The following is a 23,812-nucleotide window of genomic DNA, read 5'->3' as shown; positions in this document are numbered from 1 at the left end:
CATTTATGTAGCCAGGATGACTAAGAAACATGCTGCTGACACAAAAGGCCAGCATCACTCTGCATGGTACTGCACTGTGCTGTGCAAACACACTGTTTGCCTCTACTTATTAATATATTATAACCATGTAATACTCATGTAGATCTGCCCTTAAGGACCTCGTTGCTCTTAGGAGCCTACCCCACCTAAGTTCTTCTTTAGTTAAATAAATTCAGTATCACAGTGCACTACCTTTCTCCTCCACTATTTCCTATTCCTAAATCTGTTTCAGTAGCTGACATTAAATACTTCCAGCTATGCCCCACCTCTCTCTTCTGGAAAACCCCACCAGTATTTCCATCTCTCCAACTGGCCACGAGCTCAGTGTCCCACTCACTCCAACGACTCAGCAAGGCCAAAAAAGTGAAGCCCGAGTAAGCTGAAGTAGCTAAAGCCTTCACTCCCAGCTCCCCAGGGAGAGATCAAGAAACCAACCTTAAGCAGCCAAGCAATAGTCTAGACTCAAAGACCGTGTTTCCCCTCCTGTGTTTTCCAAACACTTCTCAAATACTTAATGAGAAAAGAAGACAAACAGAGAGCAACCATGCATGAAGACACATACTTCATATAATAATCACTGAGCAAAACACCAAACCACCCATGACCCAGTTTCTGTTTAATCCCTCTCTGAAGTCAATGTCTCCATCATTAGGCTGGAGAATAACAGGTATTCTCTCCACTTTATCTCAACCTGAGTTACTAATGCAAAATACCGAACAGTATGGGCTGCTCTCTCTGAGTGTTATAAAATAATCCTTATCTGTATCTACCCAGAAAGTATTAGCATGCTGGTAGTTCAAATTAATTAGGTTCCCTTAATTAATATACTTCTAAAATATCACATGCTGATAACGTGCAATACCTAAAAGGGTGCAATGAACTGTGCATGAGAAGAGAAGAAACTAAAGGTAAATTATGCAGGCACTCCATAGTCTTAAAATTCAAAACACCAGGTCTGCAGATGTGGGACACAAACATACTTTAGGAATTGCAAAAGGAAATACAGCACAGAAAAAATTGTAGACTAGACCCTGGGCTATACCACACTGCAGTTTTGAACCTTCACTGCATAAAAGAAAAATTAAGGAGAACACCATAATTGAAATACACAGAGCAACTTTTTTTTTTTTTTTTTTTTTTTTAAATCTGAGAAGTATTTTACATGGTGTCTAAAACTTGGTATGGATAATCTTCAACAACAGCATTGCTGACTGGGTGCTCCAGAACATGGTCTCATAACAAGCATCCCTCCAGCCTTCTACCTAAACAGAGAGAAGCACTAATGATGAAAAATACTGGCCAACATAACATCATTATCTTAAGGCTATACATATGAAAGAATTCTGCTAGTATTTCTTTGTAATGATGCCAATCAGGTAATTCCAAGCAGATAAAACCTACATTAGATAGACTCTGTAATGTCTCTAACAATAGCCAAGGATTTTAACTCAGTTCACAAATAGCAACTTTTTGTCCTCCTACAATACAAAAAGCTATACTGTATGTGTTTAATATTTATAGTATCACACCAGGTACTCTCTAAATCGCTGAAGTTGCCATCAATAAAAGGAAGCAAGAGACCTTCTGTGGTAATTTAGCACTGTTAAAACTCAGCACCTGACTCCTAGAAATGTTTTGCCTCCAAAAAATAAGAAAAAAAACCAGTGAGTCCTTCATGCTACCTCTGCCCTCTTCCTTTCTCTTTACAGTAACTCTGAAGAGAAGCTAACAAGAATGTGGGGCAGCACTCCTCTCTTCAATCCCTCTCACACTGGGAGTTTTACATGTATGAGGTATACTTCTGCATGGAAAAGACATATCTTCTTACTTCCTAAAATGTTTTGAAGTAAAGTTCACAAATTATTTTCAAAACTCTCCCAAGTTAAATTTGGGAACAAGTCCCGTGCTCAGGATCACTATGGTATTATCAGTATTATACTTAAAATAATCAAGCCGATGTGTAAAAACACTTATGAGGACAAACCTCCTAAATGCATTCGGTTTGGTTTGATTTCTCAAGCATAGTTTGAACATACATTTTAATAGAACTCTGAAAAGTGAATGCCACTGCACACATTTCTTGCCTTGAAGATTCAAGAAGAAGCAAATGACCAAGGAATGTTGCAATGAAAGATGCATTCCTGGAAAATGCTCTGACATTACAGTGACCATGGAACACAAAGCAACCTGTGATTCAACAGCAAAATAGCACTATGAAACATCTACAAACTTTGACTTGCTTTAAAAGAAAAAACCCAGTCATTACAGATGAGCAGCTTCTGGAACTGCAGTGGACTTGGGGAAAAGAAAGATCCCAGCAAAATCAGATCACACAGTCCATCTTCACCTAATGATTTCACACACCCATTTTAGCTTCTAACAGTTAATTTAACAATAGAAAGAGGAGATCAGTAAAAGTCACACACAATTTAAAGTAAAATTATTATGCTTTAATGTTATTTAATGGACATGTATCCAGTTTGGAACAACAATAGACTAAGCCTCAAGAGTTGTCAACTGGAATGTTAAAGTCTATGCTAACCTTTCACAATCAATTTGCCACATCCCACAGCTTTCTATTTCCTTTGTTCCAAAACAGAAGGCAGATCATCCAGCTCACATGCTTCATAAAACACGATGATCCATGAATTGTGAGGATGCTTACTAGGCCAATAAAGGTTACCAATGCTAGCAAGAGTTGAAGGATTTTGCACCTCCAACTACCCACCCCTGGACCACAGCAGAGCACCAACACCACCTTCTGCCGAGAGGTAGAAATGTGACAAATGCACGCTTGGCTAATAAAACAAGATTACAATGTCCACACAATTCATGTCACTTGTGAACCATTTTTTCTGTTGTCTGAGAATATGCAGACAGAAATAGAAATCTAATACCCATACTGGAAACTGAAGCTAATCCAGAAAGCTGAAGTGGAGCCAAAAGCAGCAGAATGCACCAGCTGAACCCGTAGGAGAGCCACACAGAGGGACAGAACAAGAGACAGTTTGCTGAGTTGTAGACATCTTAACTACAGAAAAAAAACAACAAAGCAGGGAAGAGCTGCATGATGCAACTAGACAGGACTCTGCAATAAGGAAAAGCAAGGGCAGCTGACAAGGTGATTCCCCAGTGTGTGCACCACCTTGCCTGAAAGGAACACATGTAAGGTTCAGCAGTCCTTAACTCACGGCAGGAGGGCACATCCCAGTGCGGGAGGCACACATGGAAGATGGCTTAATATTCTTCTACTGATCACTTTCACCTGTCCTGCTAATTTTTCCTAAAACTCTGTTTCACATATACAGCTTATCCCAACTAGATCAAGAGAGATGGATGATAATGCTTGCTGCTGAAAAAGTTTATACTCAATTATTTCAGCAAAGTATTTTCTTAAATAGGTCTCCACCTCATGCTCTGGACAGATTTTTTAATTAAATGGTCAGCATTGTATTTATAATAATTTTCTACTATAATAATTATAGTAATTGTTATCATTATTATAATAATTTTCTATTTTGAAATTATTTCTGATTTTCCCTTTTGGGAAAAAACCTTTTGATATTTTGATATTCACTTTAATAAGTGTAGATACAGTCTGTAATGAAAATGTTATCTATCAAAAACCACTTACACACATATGCCCCATACACCCATAAAAAATAATGTGCTCTCAAGAATGCTACTTATACAAGTTCTTGATTGTGACAGGTCAGTCATCAAGAGATTAAAAAAAAAAAAAAAAACCATAAAAACTATCCTGCAGCCCCATCTAGTGCATAATTGAGAATACTTCATCACTGACGAGTATAAAGCTGATACAATTTTAGGTCAGGGCTTCTGAAAATGTAATCCAGGAGGTTATGGCATGCATCGAGAGGTGGTATAGCACTACCATAAAAAATTATCGTATTTTCTGTTTTAAGTCTGATAAGAAAGCTGCACAGTGATTCACAGGAAACTTAGGGTCACATAATGGTTCATTATCCATTTAAATAGTTAAACGCATGCGCTGTGACTCATGCTTCTTTACGGTTGTTTTATCTTCTTTTTGATGTAATATCACCCCTCCAAAAACATGCTTCCTTTCAAAGAGAGAGTGAAGAAAAGTTAATTATCTCAAAGATGAAACAAGCAGAGTGCAACTTTTAAGGACTTGGCTGCTAGAAAAGTAATAAATACTGATGGACAACAGGCCTGGCCTCTTACTTAGCTTCATTACAAAGTCAAGTCTGTTCCTTAAGTCCTACAGATCAAAAAATGGTTCCAGAAATCAAAAGCTATTTTATTTTCACAGCAGGCTTCAGAAATCATTTTTCTATGCAAGACAGACAGGAACAGAGCAGTGAGCGGCACACAGGCCATTGTATTTTAACATACTCCTGGTAAGGGGATCCCAAAATCTGCCTGTGCAACCTTCTCTGAAGAGGAAGTTCAGACCAAGCCAAGGATGAGCGAGGGCACCCAGAGCCCTCTGATGCAGCAAGTCTGGGATGCAATGTGTGCAGCACAGCCAATGCACCACTTCTCCTGTGGGCAAACAGCAACAAGCTGGTGCAGCTTCACCTCTTCCATGAGCTCTGGCTGTGTTTCCATTTGGTCACAAAAAAATTAGGAAGATGAGGCAACATCGATCTGTGTGCGAGCAAATCTGATGTAAGGGAATGCAGGAATATAGGATGGACCTGTAGTTAATTCATAGTTCTGACATACCAAAATATTCTCAATTCCATTTCCAGGTTCAGACAATGGTAAGAAAATTGAGAGGTTCCACTGAACAAGAATGCCTTCAGCTTTCAAAGCAGTATTATGTTTAATCAAAGAGATGGAACAGATGGAAAGGACCCGGAGGCTTATGTTCTATAGGTCAAACTTCCCTTCATTAAAAAAAATCTTGAATTTTACAATTTTGTTCACTTTTGTTCCATCTAAAAGCCACTATCAAAGGAAAATTTAATAGGATTTATAATACACTGAAAGTAGCATGACCATGCATTAAAGAGCTGCTGTAATGACTAATTCTAACCAGGGTACTTACTTTCAACCAAAAATGTATTTTCTAATGCTCAGAAAGAAAGTAAGGAAGAGTATCTTCAGGCTGAGTGCCCGGAGCCTAAAAAGCCTTAGGCAATCGTAATGGGTTTATGTTGCCTGAAGTCAGTAATATCAGTCAACTCTCTTTTACATATACAAAAATAGAAAAGGTTTTTTTTAACCTCAGTGAGAAAGTTCAGTCTTCTCCAAATAAAACACAGAAGGTATACAGAGAAAAGAGGTACTTGTTTGAAAATAACCAACATACACAAAATAAGTAATTTCATCTTCATTATTATTCAGAGATTGAAACTTACATGCAGGCAGAAGGAAACTGAGATTCAGGCCTGGATAATCTCAAAAAACCTTTCTGTTTTTAGTTAGAGACAGCAGTTGGTAGACATGAAATGTGTGCACCTAAGATATTTTAAGGCACTTACAAACCTGATATCTAAAATTAAAAATGTGAGTGGGATGCATTCAGGTTATATTTTCAGGCTCTCTTTTGGTCAGACACTCCACTGCTATTTTCATTTGCCACTCTTTTCTCTAATTTTCTTTCTTTCTTTCTTTCTTCTTTCTTCCTTCCTTTCTCTACTCACTATTCTCAATGCAATGCTGAGAGGTACCACATTACTGAGAATTTAATATCCATGCACAGTACTTCGAGGAACATGTCCTTGCTGCTTCCAGAAAGGTATTTCACAATTTCACCAAAAGAACAAAACTTAAGCTTGACCTCAGTGTGAACACAGCTCCAGTGATTTCTGAAAACCTATAGGGAAACCTATAAACTTTCCACTTCAAATTTTCTTCATCCTTTAGGAGGGTTTTATGTCATGTAGTCTACACATACAATTCAGAAAAACCACTTCAGGATACTATAACTCTGACTAATACTATAAATGTAAAGCTTGGTTATGTACTTGAAAACTGCTTCTCCCTCCTCTGAAAAGACTGGTGGACAAAGTTCCTGTTGACACTGGAATATTAACAAGTCTGAAATTCAGTATATGTCTGCTATATAGACTGCAGTATTTTAGAAAGATGACTATGCTACCTCTGAACAAACCATGGGTTATATTGTTTCAACACAGTTGAAAACTGTGTTTTCCCGAAAAGCTTTGACTAACTGCCATTTTAATTATTAATTAATGTCATAGCTATTATTAGTGAACAGTCAAATGCCAAGATATTCAGACTAAGTTTCCCCAGTCCCCACTTTTCCAATGCTTGGTAGAGAAAATGTATGGTTTGCATTACTTTTTGTGGAAATAATTTCTGGTCTTTCTGGTCTTTGACTCATATGGGCTATTATCTTGATATTCAGTTCTTGACTTCACTTAACTGTTCACTACTGCTTCAATAATTCAGTTCTACTTCAGTTTATTTGTCATATTGGCTACAAAATTACTATTTCAAGAGATGGCCTCACGAAGTTTTGAAGTTACTTTTATAGTCTTGTGACATTCCCCTTGATGGAGTGCAAAGTAGTCATCAAATACAGAAAAAGAAATTTTTCTTCATTTATTTTATAGGCTCAGCTATACAATTAAGTTGCCACTGCCAAATCCTGGCCATAAAGGGGATCCATAACAATGCTCTCTACCTGTTCTGCAGTAACTTCCTCTCCAAAGAATGTAAGGTAAACTACATTGCTCTAAATGATCTATCAAATGAAGATCCAAGTGCAAATAAAAACCTGTACTGCAACAGCCTAAATCTCCTTCACTGTCTTTGTGCTCCTAGTACATCCTGCTCCTTCCACTGCCTTTCCTATAGATACACACAGCCCCTCCACCATAAAGCTTGCAGAAAGGTCACCTCTAGCACAGGTCAGGATAGCAGGATCTCACATTCCACTGGAATATAGAACACAGAGGACCAAAAGCAGGTTTTGCCACTATCCTGATACTTTATAGAACATGACTACAGTTCATTCAATTTACAGTTATAAGTAAAACTAACTCCAAGTACACTTAGTCTCATTATCATGGTGTATATTCTCCACTGAAGAGATCAGCCTCAGAGATAATACGTAATTGACATCAATCCACAACTCCAGATGCAGCAGCACACACGAACACTCCTTTAACACAACCTTGGCATTTTTTATGTGAATCTTGACATGGGAAAATTAATTCCTCCAGTCTGCCACTGAGACCTACTTTGGTGGCCATACTTAAAAACCCAGCAAAAGTTGGTATGGTAACTGTATCACCAGTCTGGAAAGTATCACAGAAAACAGCACTTAAAGTGAACACATTTCTGATACATCTCACTAGGATACAAAACAAAAACATCATACCAGTAGTCATAACTCTCATCCCAGTTGTCAAAATGAACCAGAAAACGATTGTCCACCATGTCTGTTACCGTGGCAACACAAATGAAAGTCGGGTTCTTCTTGTCTACAGCTTCCAGCTTCATCCCCACTCGAAATCCCGACGGAATCACTGTCTACATAGAGGAAGACATTTAACTGAAGATAAATACTATAAATCCAGAAATCTCCCCATTGTCCACAACCAATATATTCAGGCCATTTCCAAATTTCTCAATTAACTGTCCCAACAGAGTAGCAGCAGCCTAATTAGCTGACATGAGAGATGCTCACACACAGACTTGCGGTTTATGAAAGAAAAAAGTCCTAAACATGCTGCTAAAATGAAATGTGTTAGTTTTAGCTGTCTTAAATACTCTCTCTGAAAGACCATTTTTGTCCCACAAGATTACAGTGCAAGACACAGTACAAATAACAAATCTTTAATTTAAGAATGCATCAGAAGTTTAAACAGATAAGTAGAAGAGTAATGAACTGGAACTGCAGTGGTTAGCTGTGCAGTGGAGAATGTTAAAATGTTATTCATTTTGCTGTAAACACTTTTGTTTTAAATTTCAGACTCAAGTCTGCCATCACTGAAACGTGCTACGAGTCTCTACCACACACAAGCATGCTTCCTCAACTACACCATTAGTAACAAGGGAGTACTTACTGCATTCTGGTTTTCAAACAGTGATTTAGGAGCAGCTTGAGCCTTACATGCCTTTAAGTAGGAGGGCCAGCTGAATTCTTCCTCCTTATAACCTAAATGAGGGTTGTAAAAGAAGAGCAAGAAATTATGGGCATGAGACACATATCAGTAAGAGACCAATTTTATACTTCTATCTTCTTCCCTTTGAACGAATATGTCCAAGAAGCATGGGCTAAAAGTCACCTCTTTGTCTCTCCCCAAGAAAACCTCATCTTTCCACCACCTGTCTGCCTCACAGGTACCACCTAAGTTCACTTGTTGGTTCTGTGTGTGTGTCAATGAGACCAACAAAGGGTTCTCCAGCTGCTTTTCAGTCTGTTGCTTTTACTTCAGATTCAGAAAAAGACCTACAGATCCTGAAGTTCTTCCCACTATGCCAGTCAGTCCAAAAAAACCACCAAACCCTCCTCCTCCAGACTTCACCATATTACATCATCAGGCTATCACTAATACAGCATCATCACTACTAGCTTTAAAACAACCCCCCTAGGTTATATCAAAACAGTTGTTTACACTACCAATGCCTCAGGACCCCTTCTCAATTTACAGTATAAACTGTCCCCCACATGGACATTGTATATTTTTTATTCAGTGTATACAACACTAGAAAAGAAAACTCTATTTCTGTTAGTGTTCTGTTTCTTAGGGGAAAAAAATTACATATAATTCTTAATATACTGAACTGCATAACATAATCTTCAAAATACCATTTGTAGTTCTAATCTAAAAAACAATGGTAGGAGTTGGAAGCAAATAGATTTCCTCCTTAATTTTGAGTTGGAAGCAAATAGATTTCCTCCTTCATTTTTCTGTTATGTAACAGTTGTAGAAACATCTCTTTTAGTCAATATGTTACAACCCAGTAAAGTAAGACCAAGACCACAACAAATTTCAGCCTTTACTGAAATGTGTCACCTCTTAACTACTCGAAGTATTACTCAAATATGCCAGAGACAACTGCTTTGTTTAACCTTCTGATATTATAACCATCTTATATTCTCATATTATCCCAGGAATCGCAAGTTTCAAACCCTTCAAGTTCTCTGCATAGGGATTTCTCACTTTTCATTTTAATTAGTAGTCAACATAAATTAACCTACAAGTCCAAACAAAAATACTTTCCTTATCCTCCCATTGTCTGTTGTCTTGATACTCTACAGCTGTAGATCATTTGAAACCATTTTTAAAGCAATACAGTATTTAGGCTTTTCATTTTTGCTTTGTAATTCTAGAGAGTATTCAAACCTAAGTCCAAGCTCACAGCAGGCAATAAAAAACTCCCACCTACTGCATGAGTGAAGGGATCAGTTATTGGGATGAGGACAAAGCTCATGGAAAAAAAATTGGTTTTATTAGACTGTGAAACAGTTTCTGGGCAGTGTGGGTCTTCCTGCCACCAAATGAGAAAGGGAGATCTTAAGCTCCTAACTCATCTCTCATAAAAAGACCAAAGGTCAATTTGATTTATTCACTGCAAATATAGATCAGTCAATGTAATTTTTGCATGCATATATATACATGTACCTCCATTCTCACTGCAGATTTTGCCTGTGTGAGATAAAAAAGTGGCCTCTTCCACACAAAATGAATAGTGTCCTGACCACCATCTTTTTTAATTTCTGTGAAATCTAGTTCAATTTTGCCTCTTAGCTCTCCTACACCTGCTGGAAGCCCAGCAGCAGCTGCCTGTTGCCCCTGCTGCTGTGGGGGGTGGGAGACATCCCATCACAAGACCTGTCCTGCCCAGCAGCACTAAGAGTTACCCACCCTTTCCATTCTAATAAACATGGATAGAAATACATTTCAGAAAACATCCAGAATAATATTCTTCCTGTCTCATGTCCCTCACTCCCCACCCCCTGCCCACCCACAAGTCAGACCAGGTTCCAAATTGCCTAGGGTTTACACCATGAAGGTCATAAATCTGTATTTTAGATGGAAAATTAAAGGCTACTAACACAAACCTTTGAGTTCTTCTCTGGGGTGCTATTTTATATAAATACTGTGCCCTATGTCATAACTCTCATTTGCTTTAGCATCTGCAAAATTTGCAACGGGCACTACAGAAATCATTATTAAAATGTCATAACACAGCAAAATACAACCAATCTGTCCATTCCAATTAAAACAGAACCTACAAATGGCATATTATCCTTCCCCTTGGAAAAGCAGAACCCCACCAAATTCTTCCAGGGGCAATCACTCTTGGCAAACAAAAGCTCTCTAAAATGTAAGATGTAAAAGGTGACAAACCATTGTCACAGATACAAAACTTACTAAGCACACTGTAATAACATCAGGAATGCTGTAACTGGGAACTACCCATTTGCTACATACAAGTTATTACATCAGTGGAGGCCATCCTTCTAAGAAATTCTTATTTATGTTCAAGGAATTGCTATTTCTACACAGCCAGTTATACAGAACTGCATCCCAAAGCAAGTAGGACCCTGTAATCAGAGTGGAGCTTGCAAAGCACTCAGAAGAGCAGCTCATGCCTCTCAAGGCTCACACAAAGAAATACCATCCTCTCACACACTGGCAGGCCCTCTGCCCCTACACTTCCAGTGGCTTTACTGTCACTTTTGCACACCTGAGCCCTTACATCTACAGTATAATTCTCTGCAAGCACATCCTCTTGAATCTGTGCACTCCTCATTTTCCAGCCTTTCTAAATCACATTATACTACCCTCACTGTGTATGCAAAAATGGCACATTCATTTATTTCTCACTTTTCAGACTTCAGGACTTGCTCCCTTCACCCCACATACTCCCTCCATATTCCAAAAGGACCACATTTATCTATTTTTCATAGTACAGTTCAGTGCAGATGCCCTCCTGCCAAAAGAAGTTACACAATGTGAAATGGAAGCAAATTATGCAAGTAAATTACACACATTTCAATACCTGTATACCATTTACATAATCCATGTACAAATAACACTTTCAGGCTTGCAATCTTACCTTTTTTACTCCCTATTGATCTGCTGATTCCTATTTTTGTCTCTATTTCAGACTTAATCTTTGTGGAAATAGCACAGTCTTTATTAGTCTGTACCAACATTTGTACAGTAACAATGATCACTATGCAGTAGCAAAAATGTCCTAAGACCTTCCACTAAAGGATCCTCAGATGCCTGTGAGACCTCAGTTTAAGCATATGTGTCACCAGTATGCTGCCAATTTCCTTGGAATAAGCTGGGGTCTAGGTTTGCTGCACAGTATTTTTTTTCCTAATGCCTTATGGATGACTCTCATAGCCCATTTTGTTTTCTTGGTTTCTCTGAATTTCCACTGAATAGAAGGGGCAAGCTTTCCAACTTGAAATTTTAGGCAAGATATGTATTTAATTTGCCATTTTCAAATACTCTTGACTAAACAAACTAAAACATTTCTGCCAAAAAAATGCTACAGCATTACACAGGTACTCTCAATCTCAGAACTGTGTAAGACACGGAAATTTAAACTAAGCAATACCTTTAGGTGGATGAAGCTTGTGACCTGTTTTTTCACACCATCCAACAGGATGAATGTCTGAAGAGTCAGCATTCACCCAGAAATCGTAACAATCTGGGTATCCATCAAAATGTAGTCTTACTCTGTAGCCACAAACCTAAAAGCAAGAATTGACAACATACAACACTAAGACCTTTGCCCTACACATAACCATTTCCATTCAATATTATGTATAATAACTGTATGTTTTCAGTCAGCTTTTTACTTCTGCCCAATCCAGCATTGGATTAATAAATTCATTTCATAATAGGGAGAGAATTAAAAGGCAAAGCTATTCTCAGTCTCGGTGCCTCCTCTTCTGGTCAAAAGAATTTAACTAAAAGCTGGCTATTGCCAGTAGTGCTCAAAAACTTGACAATGGTTCAACCCAGCATCAAAGTAAAACATAAGCCCTACAGAAGAGTGTGAATACATCTGATACAGCTGAGGACAAAGTGCAGATAATGAGGTTTTCAAGCTATCCTGATTAACTGGCATGCAAGGGAGCAGCGAACAAAAAGTATGTTCAAAAGGCTCTCCAGAGAGATACTGAAAACTGTTTAAGTAAAGATGAGAAGTCAGTGGAGATATTCCCCAGAACTTCATTATTCCATGAAGTAATAAGTCAACCACTGAGAGGAGGATAAAAACAGGACACAACACTGTCTCTGCAGGGAAGTTCTCCTCATCTCCCTGAATGCCAAATGCCACAAATTTACTGCAGGCATCAGTGAAAATCTCAACATCAACCCTATTTTGTATTTAATTTGTACTTTGACACAACTTCCAGTTTCCCCATTTTAATTCACAAATGAAATCCAAAAACCCATTAAAACTATGCAAAAATTAAAGTAAGGTATGTTTAAAAGTTATTCAAAATACGCCTGAGAAGCAGGCTCCATTAAAAGCCAAGAAGCTGTTCATCAGAAAAACTATTTCATGAACCACAGCAAAAAGAAAAACCTGTGTATATATTTTTTGTTAACTTGCACAGGTTGCTAATACAGGCAGTTTCTTTAGCTGTCAGCGTGAAAAAGTTGTAGCACTACAGCAACATGAGAAACTTTTAGGTATTTGTATCAGTGAATGGAGCAACTGCAAATACTATCAAACTTCTATAAAACTGCTGTGTATCAGTTGCCATGTTTGTTTTCTATTTATTTTTTATTTTAAATAAAAAACTACAGGATTACAGATAAAACCACATACCATCCAACTAGTCTAATACTGTTTTCTGTGTATGTTAAATATATGTACTGCTGCATTGACACTGGATATATTCTTTACATGTCTATCAGGCAGAAATAGTACAGCATTATTAATTTAAAAATCATCTTCCTACATATAGTTTCTGTCTGCCTGTTAGGTAAGAGTGAGGGTTTTTAGCTGCTGCTGTTTCATTTCAGTCTCTACTGTAACCCAGCACTGTGGCTGCTTGCTCACCTCAGCCACCGTGAGAACACAGTAGATCGACTGGTGCTCAGGATCCACGCCCTCCAGCTTCATCCCTACCTTGAATCCATTCTTGTTGTATGGGAAAGACTGATACTGCAATGGAAAAGAGCAGTTTCAATACTTCTGAGAGTACACCAGAGAAAGATACAATATCTTTACAAGGAACAGAACATTCATTATTTATTATTCATGTTTCTGAAGGAACTAATAAATCACTTTAAGTTTCACGTTTTCAAAAAGTGGAGAGGAAAAGAGAAATTGATGATTGTTTGAAAAACACAATGACTTGAAACCTGAGAGCATGTAAGAAAATTAGGAAGAATTAGCAAAAGAGTCAATGGAAAGATGACACCATTTTTCTTCAACTTTTTTCACTAATTGACAGTAAAATATCTTAGCAATTTAATTATTTAATTTTCAGCCTGTACAGTGACACTTTCCTGGTGGTCATAATTCCTATAATAATCACAACAATGCTCTGTTTTGCCTTTTTGGTTCCACATCTCAGGCCATGAAAGATGAACTGAAAGGCAGAAATATGGAACACTCTGTATGTAGAGATGGCCTATTTGCTGTCCTTTACATGCTAAGCCCAGACTATGTAGTCTTCCAGGAGAATTTCTACATCACAAGAACATGACTACCCTTACATCACACTACAATGAACCCAGAAGAATATCTTTCAAAAAACAGAAAGTGAAAACGAGGCTAAGCAGGATGGATCAACCACCTTTTCAATCAGCAGGCATCATCATCAACCATCTCTTCCTCTGTTAAAGAGGAAGAAAGGTAGCAGATATTAAGGTTAAATTGGAGGAAAGATCAGAAAAATAAGTAAACAAAACTGAAGACAGTTTTCCACAGGTTAGAAAATTCACAGTCAGTTTTATGTTACAGAAAAAAAACACAGGAAAAGCTTCTTAAACGTTCCCTTTCCCTTCTGTTTCTGCCTAGGTGACACATGTTCCTGAGTCAACTGCAGTACTCTGCAGTCAAAGGGAAGAGAAGGGTACCAAAGCAAATACTGAGAGAGGTATCACCTACTTTGAAGGATGGGAAACCTTGTGAGACACAGCTTAGAAATCACTCTAAGGTCTAAGGAAATAGCAAGGACCCTCCATCATCCTGACTATTCCTAATTAAGGGTAAGAAACAGCACAGTGAAAAGTACTGCTTCTGAAATGGTAAAATAAAAAGAAAAAAGGAGTAATTCTCAAAATCCGAACAGAAATCAAGGATTCATGATTGGTTGTGATGTTTGGTATGAGTTTTTTTTATCCTGTCTATGTGGCTTGCTCGTTCATCTGTAAAATGCAGAAAAATTACCTGGCCAATTCTGAGTGTTATTAAAAATTCTCTTTCTGCTACACGCTTTAAATACTGCACACTAAATCAAGCACTACTCAGGGGCTAAAGGCTTAGAAAGAAACTAGTAAATTAAGATGCACTGAATAAGAAAGGTACAATGTGGAGGAAACATTGCTTAACTCCAGACTTCAGTACTATGCAGTGCCCTGCAAAGCCTTTGTACTGCCATAGCTATTCGTGGGCCTTCAGACAGGCAGAGCAATGCTTTGGAAATCTACCTTCCCACTAGGACACTCTTTATCCTGATTGTTTTCTTGCTAATTTTTGAGCCAGTATATAGCACTGTCTTCACAAATGAAGATAGTCAGGGGACTGTTGTTCCTGCACCTGCAAATCTGTGGATTCTGGAAAAATGAAACCCCAGTTCTTCACTTTTCTAACTCAATAGCAACTAAACCACCAATTAAAGACCAGCATCACACAGCATGTGTAAGCTGAAAGGTAATTCCTACAGGGATGATTTCAGCTGAAGTATGAAGCATACAGAAAGAAATGGATGCAAGAAACAGACTACAAGTAAGAACAGAATTGTCCAAAAAAAGGTAACATACAGCAGCTGAGACATGTTCACATGTTTCACCAGGTTTTGCAAGGGAAGACAACAGCACAGAAATCTTATGGATTTGGATACAGAGCTCTCTTCCAAGCAAGAGAAGTGGCACTAATGAAAGCACTGAAATGACAAAGTATAGCAGGCAAAGGACAAGCAGGACATGATGATGTGACATCCAATCAGACGACAGGCAAAAGGAGAAGCAGACAAAGTAGTATCTGATGTAGTAACAAAATATAATGTCAGCAGAAGCTGAAGACAGGCAATATAATCAAAACAACAAGACAAAAGATGACCTTTGTACCACCTTTCTAAACATATTTAAAGAAAATTATATGGCATGAAAAAATGTGGGTATCACATTTTTTAGCTTCAGAGACTAGAAGGAATGGCTAGAACAGCAGATTTTGGGAGAGCATCTGCTTTCTGCAGTCTGATCTGACAGCACTCATCTACAACAGAATTCTCTGAAAAAACAGAGAGAGATAATTGCTTTCCTAATTGCTGATGGACACAGCATTATTTTCATCATGCACATTTTGCAGAGAAAAGAATAACATCTTCAAATTATTTTTCTTTATTGATTTCCTAGGAATTTCATGACCTTAGCTGGTTGACTGACTTAAATTTCAAAGGTCATACCTCCTTAAAAAGCTTAGTAGGCACTGCAATGGCCCTTTCTTCCTCCAGATAGGATGCCCAACACCATGCTTGCCTTCCTTTAGAGGGTACAGCTACAAAGAAGCATAAAACAGTGAAATAATTCTGTAACTGTTAAGCTCTCAAGAAAAAAAAAATCCACAACACAAGTTCATAACATTCTTGAATTTACGTTTTATGAAATGCACTCATGGTGTTGTTCAGAACTTATTTCAGAAAAAAGAAGTTCTGTAGGCTGAAAGGCACCAGGAACACAAAGGTTCCTGGTTTGTCCAGAAACATTTCCAGCAGTTCAAACCTTGATGGTAACAAGAAAAAGCTCCTTCGGGTGACAAAAACAACTTACAAAGTCTTGCTCCAACACATTTTTCTTTATTGCTCGTAAGAAGTATTAAGATACACAATTTGCAAATGTGTAAAAAGATGAGTTCAAATCACAAAATAGCTCAGTATTTTAAGGGGTTTCTTTTCCCCCCATGTCCTTCTTTAACTGGAAAGCATTTTCAAGTGGATACTGCTCATAGTAAGTTTTTTTAAATCAGGATTGAAAGACCCTATTCTTTAACAGTATTCAGACTGTTTCTCACCTACTCTATCACTTTGTAGTTTGATGGTTTTGGGTAGAAAGGCAGTGATTTAACAGTATTTTCTGCAAGTCTTCAGAACTGTCACCAGTGCTTTTTTTCCTCAGGATGTCATTAGCATATGACAGAAACCTCCAGTTTCAGGTTTCTTCACACAGCATGAACACTTGCACAGTAATTGCAGTATTGCTTACAGTCCATCTTAATGGCTACAGTCACACAGTTTTCAGGCCTTGAAGATAAGGCACTACCTCCACAACAGCAATAGCCAGCAACTTCAAGAACAGATGGCCATGTTATGTATCTACTTTCATACACCTCTACTCTGCTCTACTGATCTTCACCTAAAATGCCTTCTCTGCACAGGCAGCTTAGCATTTCAGACCATAAGCTCACACTGTCAGAAGGATTCATCACAGTCCACACTGTGATTCTGGCTTGATCCAGACTGTGGGCTACTCACAGGAAAAATAAATCCTTTAAGTAACAGTCTGGCTTAGCATTTTTATGATTAAAACATGAGCAATAACAATAGTAATGCCAAACTCTCCTGAAGAAAGCTTACAATAATGTAACCAAAAGGTAATAAATTTCAGAGTGATAGTAATCGCTCAACACTATTAGACCACATTAATTTTATTTGGGATTTACCCAGTTTTTATCTATTCCATTAAAGAAATTAATTGTGCTTGGTTCTGAATACAAATTGGTCTTTGATACCAGTTTATACTTTTATACTGATGTTTTACCAAATAATTTTTTTTAAAAAACAACAGAAGACATTTGTAAATCAGTCAGTGGACAGCAGTGATTTCCACAAAGCATCAGCTTTGTGCTTGTGTCTCACATGATTCTTATCTCTTCAGCCTTAGAAGCAACTGTAGAAACATCTCAGGAGTGATTCTTTCTTCGGAGGGGGATGTTTCATAACATTTATTGTTGCATCTTCAACCAGTAGCTCATCTGCCTGGTGTACATCAGAGCTAACTGGAGTTCTGTGTTGATTAGTGGCCTGGCAACCTCTGTTAACGTCTCCCCATCTACCATAAGAAGCACTCTGGAGGGCAAGATGTAGGTCTGTGGTTGGTGTACCACTGAGGTATAATAGCAGCTGATTCTCCCACTTTTCCTAAAACTATCTATCATACAAATAGCTTGAAAGAACAGCACTCATTTAAAATATGTTTTATTATGTTGCTTGATGCAGTATATGTCCCTTTGGATTGATTATAGTAATTATTCCTAAACAGTTCCATAAACATGTCTATTTCCAGCACATAATGAAGATGCAAAATTGATCCCCAAGGAAACAAAAGTAAACTTTCACTTCTGCTTGATACATGTGTTTCAGCATCTGGGAACTCAATGCAGCTGATTCCCTCTAATACTGGCACTATTTAGAGGGATGAAAAGAGAAAAACCTAAAATGCACATTAGTTGCATTTACACTCACCAGATCCTCCCCTATGCTGCCTTAAAATTGCTGTAAATAACACTGTCACTGTCTTTTTACAGTAATGAAAAAAAATCAATAGGGAATACAAATTTTGTGAAACAATGCTGACAATTCACAATAAGATAAGGCTATTACATAAAGAATTGATGGTTGAGAGTTTTGTTTCATAATATAACTTACTTTGTTTCAAAACTGTTATCTCCCCTTTTCTTTTCCTCCTGGCTCTCTGCGAGACTCTCAAGATCCTTCCTTCAGGTTTGTCCTCCTAAATTAGAAAAAAAAAGAAACAAAAACCAAAAAGTACAGTAACCTCATTATCTTAGAAGTCTAGCATGATAAAAGTTGAGATACTGAAGTTTAAACTGTGACTTCATTTAAATGGCTATTGACCAAGCTCTCTTCTACCTCAAACAAACATGCAGATGTCTAATAGAAGCAAAGTGAGCCATCAGCGACAAATCACAACAAACACAGTGAAAATGGCAGGCAGAAGGACTCTCACCACTTGGCACTCAGCCAGCCAGCCTTGCCTGACCCAGAGACAGATCATGAAGCCTTCAGCAGACCCCACTGAGACACCGATAATAACAGTACCTTTGGCATGTTCATGCTTCCAAAACAATTTAAAAGAAAACCTCTCACAGTTTTACTCTTTGTTTTTTGTTGTTTTTTTTTTTCAAATGTACAATTGTTTTAATAAATACAAAATGGCACTGTGATCCTTTCAATTTTTTCACTGTTTTTGTATTAACAGTTTTGTGAACATCTGAGCAGATGAGCAGAGTAAGTACTCATCCAGGAGAGCAGCAAATTCCCTCCTGACAACTCTAGTGTCTTCATCCTTTTGACAATTCTGTAGCTGCAGAACTCTCCCCTTCTCCCTGAAAACTGTGCTACCCCCAGCAGTGTGACAGCTATTGGGAAGAAAACACATACTACAGAAAACAAGCATTATGGGAAGGTACTGTGGGGTAAGCTTTTTCTAAAATCAAGAATAAATACAAAAGGAAAAAAAACCCAAAAGGTGCCCCAAAGCAAATTACACTGCAACACAAAAGCAAAACAATTTTTGGGCTATGATTTTTAAAGGCAAATTACACTAAGAAAATCCAAAGTATTCCCTTCTTAACTGTAGCATAGCTTTCTTTGTAAATAAATTATTGGTCTATAGTTATTTATTCATGTGCACAATGACAAAATAACAGGGGTGTTGGGAAACGTGTACTCCTGTTTTTCCATGCTGAAGACATGTCAAGTCAATGTTAGGATCATTTTTCCTTTAAATTCTTTTTGTTCTGCTCTTTAAAAAGCAGGGGAAAGAGACCAAAACTAGCTTTTATCAATTAATTGTCAATAATTACAATTTACTGCAGAGGCATAATTAAATTGGCAAACGAAACAACTACTTATTGTGGCTCTGACAGAGTGATGAAGCCTCTTTTCTTTGTGGACTGATGGAGCTACTGACATTGCAATACAAGGCAAAACTCCCACCCAAATACTTGCAGGAATGGGTTTATGATGCATACTAACAATTTCATCTGGATTCTCCTTCTTCTCCCCATTATCCCGGGGTTCTTCTTTGAGAGATACTTTTGCTTTTCTTTTCCGAATGCCTTTAGAATCATCCTCCCCATTGCATTCCATGCTGGGATTTTCCTCCTTTGGTTCTCTATCACAGAATGACACAAAGCCAATATTATTTCACTTCTCATATTCATAAAACCAGTAAAAAAGCAAGTGTGTGGGTCCCATAGTATTACACTGAATATATTCTTAGAAATACTACAGAAAATTAAGTCTGTCAAAAGAATTAATCTGAGAGACACACAATAGCAACTGTAAAAGGAAAGCTGTCAGCTTATGCTGAACAAGTTTTACATGTTTTAAACAGTGTGTCTTTTTTCATGTACCATCAAGTCTCTCGGAGAAGCAAACTGTGAAATGTTTAGGACTGCAGGGCAGTTTAGAGAGAGGAAGGCACAGGTAATTGTTAAGTCTGACAAATCCAATTGGAGAAAGCTGGTATGTGACTGTACAAATTGCTAAACAAGAAATCAGAACAGAAAACTTTGAAGCAATTAGCTAAAATGAAGGCAAATGTCCAAAATCATAAATGTTTAAAACTGCCATAATCTAGCAATATGCAATACAAAATGGACACACTGACACAAACATGCTTTTATGATGAGATGAAATGCACTAACTGAAAAAAAAGGAGCTGAGAAACTGCAGTATGCTCATGTTTTCACTCACTGTCAACTATAAAACAGCTCTTGCACTTAATTATAATTAACTTACCACCCCAACCATCTCATTACTGATTATCTTAATTCCAATGACTGAAACAGGGTGGGAGTCTGACACTGATTCATACATCCCATAGACTGTTTTACTGCTTGCATCTGACAGTAGAACACAGCACACTAAGTAAAAAAGACTGCCTTCAATGCCAGTGTTAGACAAAACCAAATGTTGTTAAGGCATTTACACAAAAAACAGTGAAAGAACATTATAAACCAATGGTGACACTGAAACTTGTCTGCTTAATACCTCCCTCTGCCTCACCATGAACATTTTATCCCATCACTTCACTCTTGTGCTGCATTTATGACAAATTCTTTGTTTCTATGCTTTGTTATAGCACCTACTTGTTTTTTACTTGCTGGGCACATTTCTGGCTGCAAAATTTCCCTTCAGGAACAAATTCTTCTATGGAACCATAGCGGTAACAGTTTTCACAGAAAACAAGTCCATCCACTTTTGCAGTTTCCTTCAACCTGGTGGGGATCCCTGTCTTTTCTGAAAAGGCTGCACAACGACAAAAGTTAACTTCACTTAGGTGGAGGTGATACATTCCCAAATATCCTTAGCAGGCCTTGCCAAGCAAACAGAAAAACATCAGCCACACCACTCTTGTCAGAATGAACAAGTAGGAATTAGTGTTTGTATGAGGTCCACATTGCTGACAAGCAAGTCAGGTTTTCACACTGCAATAGGAGAGAGGAACCACTATTCTATGGTTCAGTCACAGCTTGATGTGGCTACTTGTGGAAGGACTGCATTTTGTGACAGGCACTGACTGCCCACAGAGTTATCACCACTCAGAATCCATGACCTCATCTCTTGCTGATATGCCTATACCTAAATTTGGGAGAAAAAGGTTGAGGTGAGTATCTTTTCATTAGGTGAAATTATTTCTGGAAGCAAATAGCTGACTACAGTCTGCAGTCTCTAGCAGCAGCTACTGCTCAACCTGCCTGAGGTCCACCAGAAGTGAAACATCACTGAACTTGTAGCAAAGACTAAACTGATCCTAAACTGAAATTTCCCCACATAGAGCCTAGGAGAGGCTATATGTAGGAGAGAGTGCTGTTACTTTCCCTCACAAGGAAGTATGAAGCACTGTCAAGTACTCCAGCCTCTAGAGCAGGTTGATGTCTTTGTACCTCCCCAAAAGGCAAACTTCAGGTCACAGACTATTTATGTTGCTTAAGCACTGTACTGTCTTTGAAAGCAGAGTCAAATGAACTCTTGTATGCAGGCTACCTCCCCCAGAAGAATATATAATGTATGTTATATCTACACAGCAACATCATAAGTGGTTCAAAACAACTATTTATTCTCACAACAGAAAATTTTAGCAGTTTTTACTTTTGGGGAGCACTAAATTAATCAAGGATGGCGTAGGGTAGTAGCAGAATGCTTACTCAATACCTCTACATGTCCATAAAAAGAGTTCAATTCAGTAGAAACACAAGTTTTTGTTTAAGTTTGTCAGACTGGAGGGAATGCAGCTGCTGTCAGTAACTGATCTCTCAGTCTGAGCAGAGAACCTGTTGTGTTACTACACTGTCACATGATGCTACTCTCATCGCAGATTTGAAACCCAAATTAACTATCACAGCCTTGCTAAAGAACACATTAACAGGGGTCTGCAGCTTCAGACCTCAAGGGGGGCCCAAACCACTTTCCTACCAGTGTTAATGTCCCACATGACAATTATGAACTAACGGTGAGGGAGCAGCAAAGGAAAGCTCTCACTCACTTCTCATGCTTATAGGGAGGATTATGAAACAAAAATTGTGATGTCTGCTTTTCAAAGGGCTTACAGAATACATATTTTAAAAGAAAATTGATAAAATGTAATACCAACAAGGAAAAAAACTAGGTAGTTGTAAATAATCACAAAATCAGTTGTGATATTCTCTTTCACGCTACTCCATCATTACTGGAGTCAGTGTAAAAAGATTGCAGTGATTTATGACCATGTAAACCAACTTGAACAAAACAGGTGCTTCTTCAGAATTTTAAATCCAGGAAACACTTTATCTGGTAGATAGATACTACAACTCTAAGAATTTCACCATTCAAGATAAACATTAGCCATTACTGCAGATTGATTTTAATGCTGCAAAAAAAGCATGGTTGGCAGGAACAAGGCATCTGTGGGGGTACACACCGCACATCTAACATTGACATCGGTGGTGGCAGCTGTGCTGACCACACCAAGGCAGTTTGCAGTGCACAAATCAACTCTAGGCTGTTAGCAAAGTCTGTGGGCAGCCTGGGAGAACCAGCTCAACAAAAAATTCTATAATTTAAAATTTTAAATTCTCAATAATTAAAAGAAATTCACTATTTTGCAATTTAAATAGAGGGAAAATACCAATTCTAAATTTAGAGAAAATTACTGTAAGGAAAAAAATGTGGCTGTAATTAAACTTCAGATGTTTAACAGTGGAATTATAAATTGAAATGAATTTATTTTCACAGTAATTTATATCCCAAGAAACAGGTTACTTCATCAGAGATACTTTGCCCATTAAAGCAAGTAAATTGTTTTGTTTTTTTGTTTTGTTTTTTTTTACTTTGGATGCAAGCTTTAAGGAAAGTTGATGCATTAAAGAAACTACAGTCTACCACAGAAAATGTTTACTGCTTCTTAACTGACCTTCTTGAGCAGTTGGAACCATCCAGGTTGTGGTAGCAGTTGCCTTTTTAACACTTTCCATCTCAGTTTCATCTGTAATTACTTCCAGGGCCCCAAATTCATTGACTCTAAACTGTAAGACAAAACAAATGGCACAGAGCATAGTAAAAATTTACTGGAGGTCTCTTGAAGTATCTTCTATTCAATATAGTTTTTACATGGTGTCGTCATCACATTGCCTGTTTTCTATGTGTTTCTGCTTATCCCCATGGAATTCAAAACAAGCCATTCTTGTTTTGATCAAGCCAAATGTGAATTCATTTTGATATCTGTAAATATTAATTTGCAATAGATACTGATACAGATGTCTCCAATATCTAACTTACACACACATATTAAAGAAAAAAAACCAAATCAGTAACACACATTCATGGGAACATCCCCATACCATATGTTTTTCATTGCCAGCAAAATAACACACTCCAGACAGCGAGTATTCTTTCTGAGGACAAGGGAGCTGAATGAACATCACACACCAAATGCTTCACAGAGTACAGAAATTTCAGCATCCTCTGAAAACACAGTACTTCTCCATTAAAAAGCACACATAAACAAACATCTCAAGGCAGTTTATGAGGTGTTTAATTACACGCTGAATGTGATATTACTGTCAGCCAGACACAAGGCTCAACAATGCCCCACATGCTGTGCTTACACTGCAGCACTGCGAGTTAGAGCCGTCCTGCTGCCAGAAGAAAAGTTTCTTCCCAATGCTGTAGTGATTACAGCACTACCACATGAAAATAATTCTGCTTCCCAGTCACTACGTGGTTTGCAAGCCCAGCTGGTGACATGGGTTTAGCTCAAGGCAGTGTTTTGTGCCTGCTCTGAACAGTGAAGGGGTGCCCTTGCCACAGAGAACAGGTCTTTATCAGTGTGGTGCTCTTACCAACAGCTTTCTACAGGGAAAATTACATCTGAGAGAGTCCTTCAAAGCTCCCCAGCATCCACCAGAGAGGATATTGCTTCAAGGCCATAGCACGAAGCCTATTTCTTTTTCTCTGGTCAGGCAACTTTACCTTGTGAAAATGAGAACAGGAACAATTGCCTGGCACTACACTGACCCTTTCTGTGCCTCCAGAGGCTGTTGAACACATCACAGCCCCTCACTTTGGACCCTGCCACAGTACAGTACTGAA

At 38.0% G+C, this 23,812-nt stretch overlaps 1 protein-coding gene across 9 annotated transcripts in view; it reads right to left on the bottom strand.

The window, feature by feature from the left end:
* Positions 1-23,812, bottom strand: part of L3MBTL3 (L3MBTL histone methyl-lysine binding protein 3) — a 78,130-nt gene that overhangs the window by 32,790 nt on the left and 21,528 nt on the right. For all 9 annotated transcript variants that reach the window (XM_064413139.1, XM_064413140.1, XM_064413141.1 and 6 more), the window contains exons 3-11: positions 22,635-22,746; positions 20,332-20,491; positions 19,214-19,352; positions 17,861-17,945; positions 15,623-15,714; positions 13,048-13,152; positions 11,587-11,722; positions 8,070-8,161; positions 7,382-7,533 (exon numbers count right to left, since the gene is read on the bottom strand). In XM_064413139.1, the coding sequence (XP_064269209.1) occupies positions 7,382-7,533; positions 8,070-8,161; positions 11,587-11,722; positions 13,048-13,152; positions 15,623-15,714; positions 17,861-17,945; positions 19,214-19,352; positions 20,332-20,491; positions 22,635-22,746 (1,073 nt within the window). The remainder of the gene's footprint in view (positions 1-7,381; positions 7,534-8,069; positions 8,162-11,586; positions 11,723-13,047; positions 13,153-15,622; positions 15,715-17,860; positions 17,946-19,213; positions 19,353-20,331; positions 20,492-22,634; positions 22,747-23,812) is intronic.

The sequence above is a fragment of the Passer domesticus genome, chromosome 3, assembly GCF_036417665.1.
Source record: "Passer domesticus isolate bPasDom1 chromosome 3, bPasDom1.hap1, whole genome shotgun sequence".
Taxonomy (NCBI): domain Eukaryota; kingdom Metazoa; phylum Chordata; class Aves; order Passeriformes; family Passeridae; genus Passer; species Passer domesticus.
Note: the sequence above shows the minus strand (reverse complement) of the source record. Positions and strands in the feature narration are given on the sequence as shown.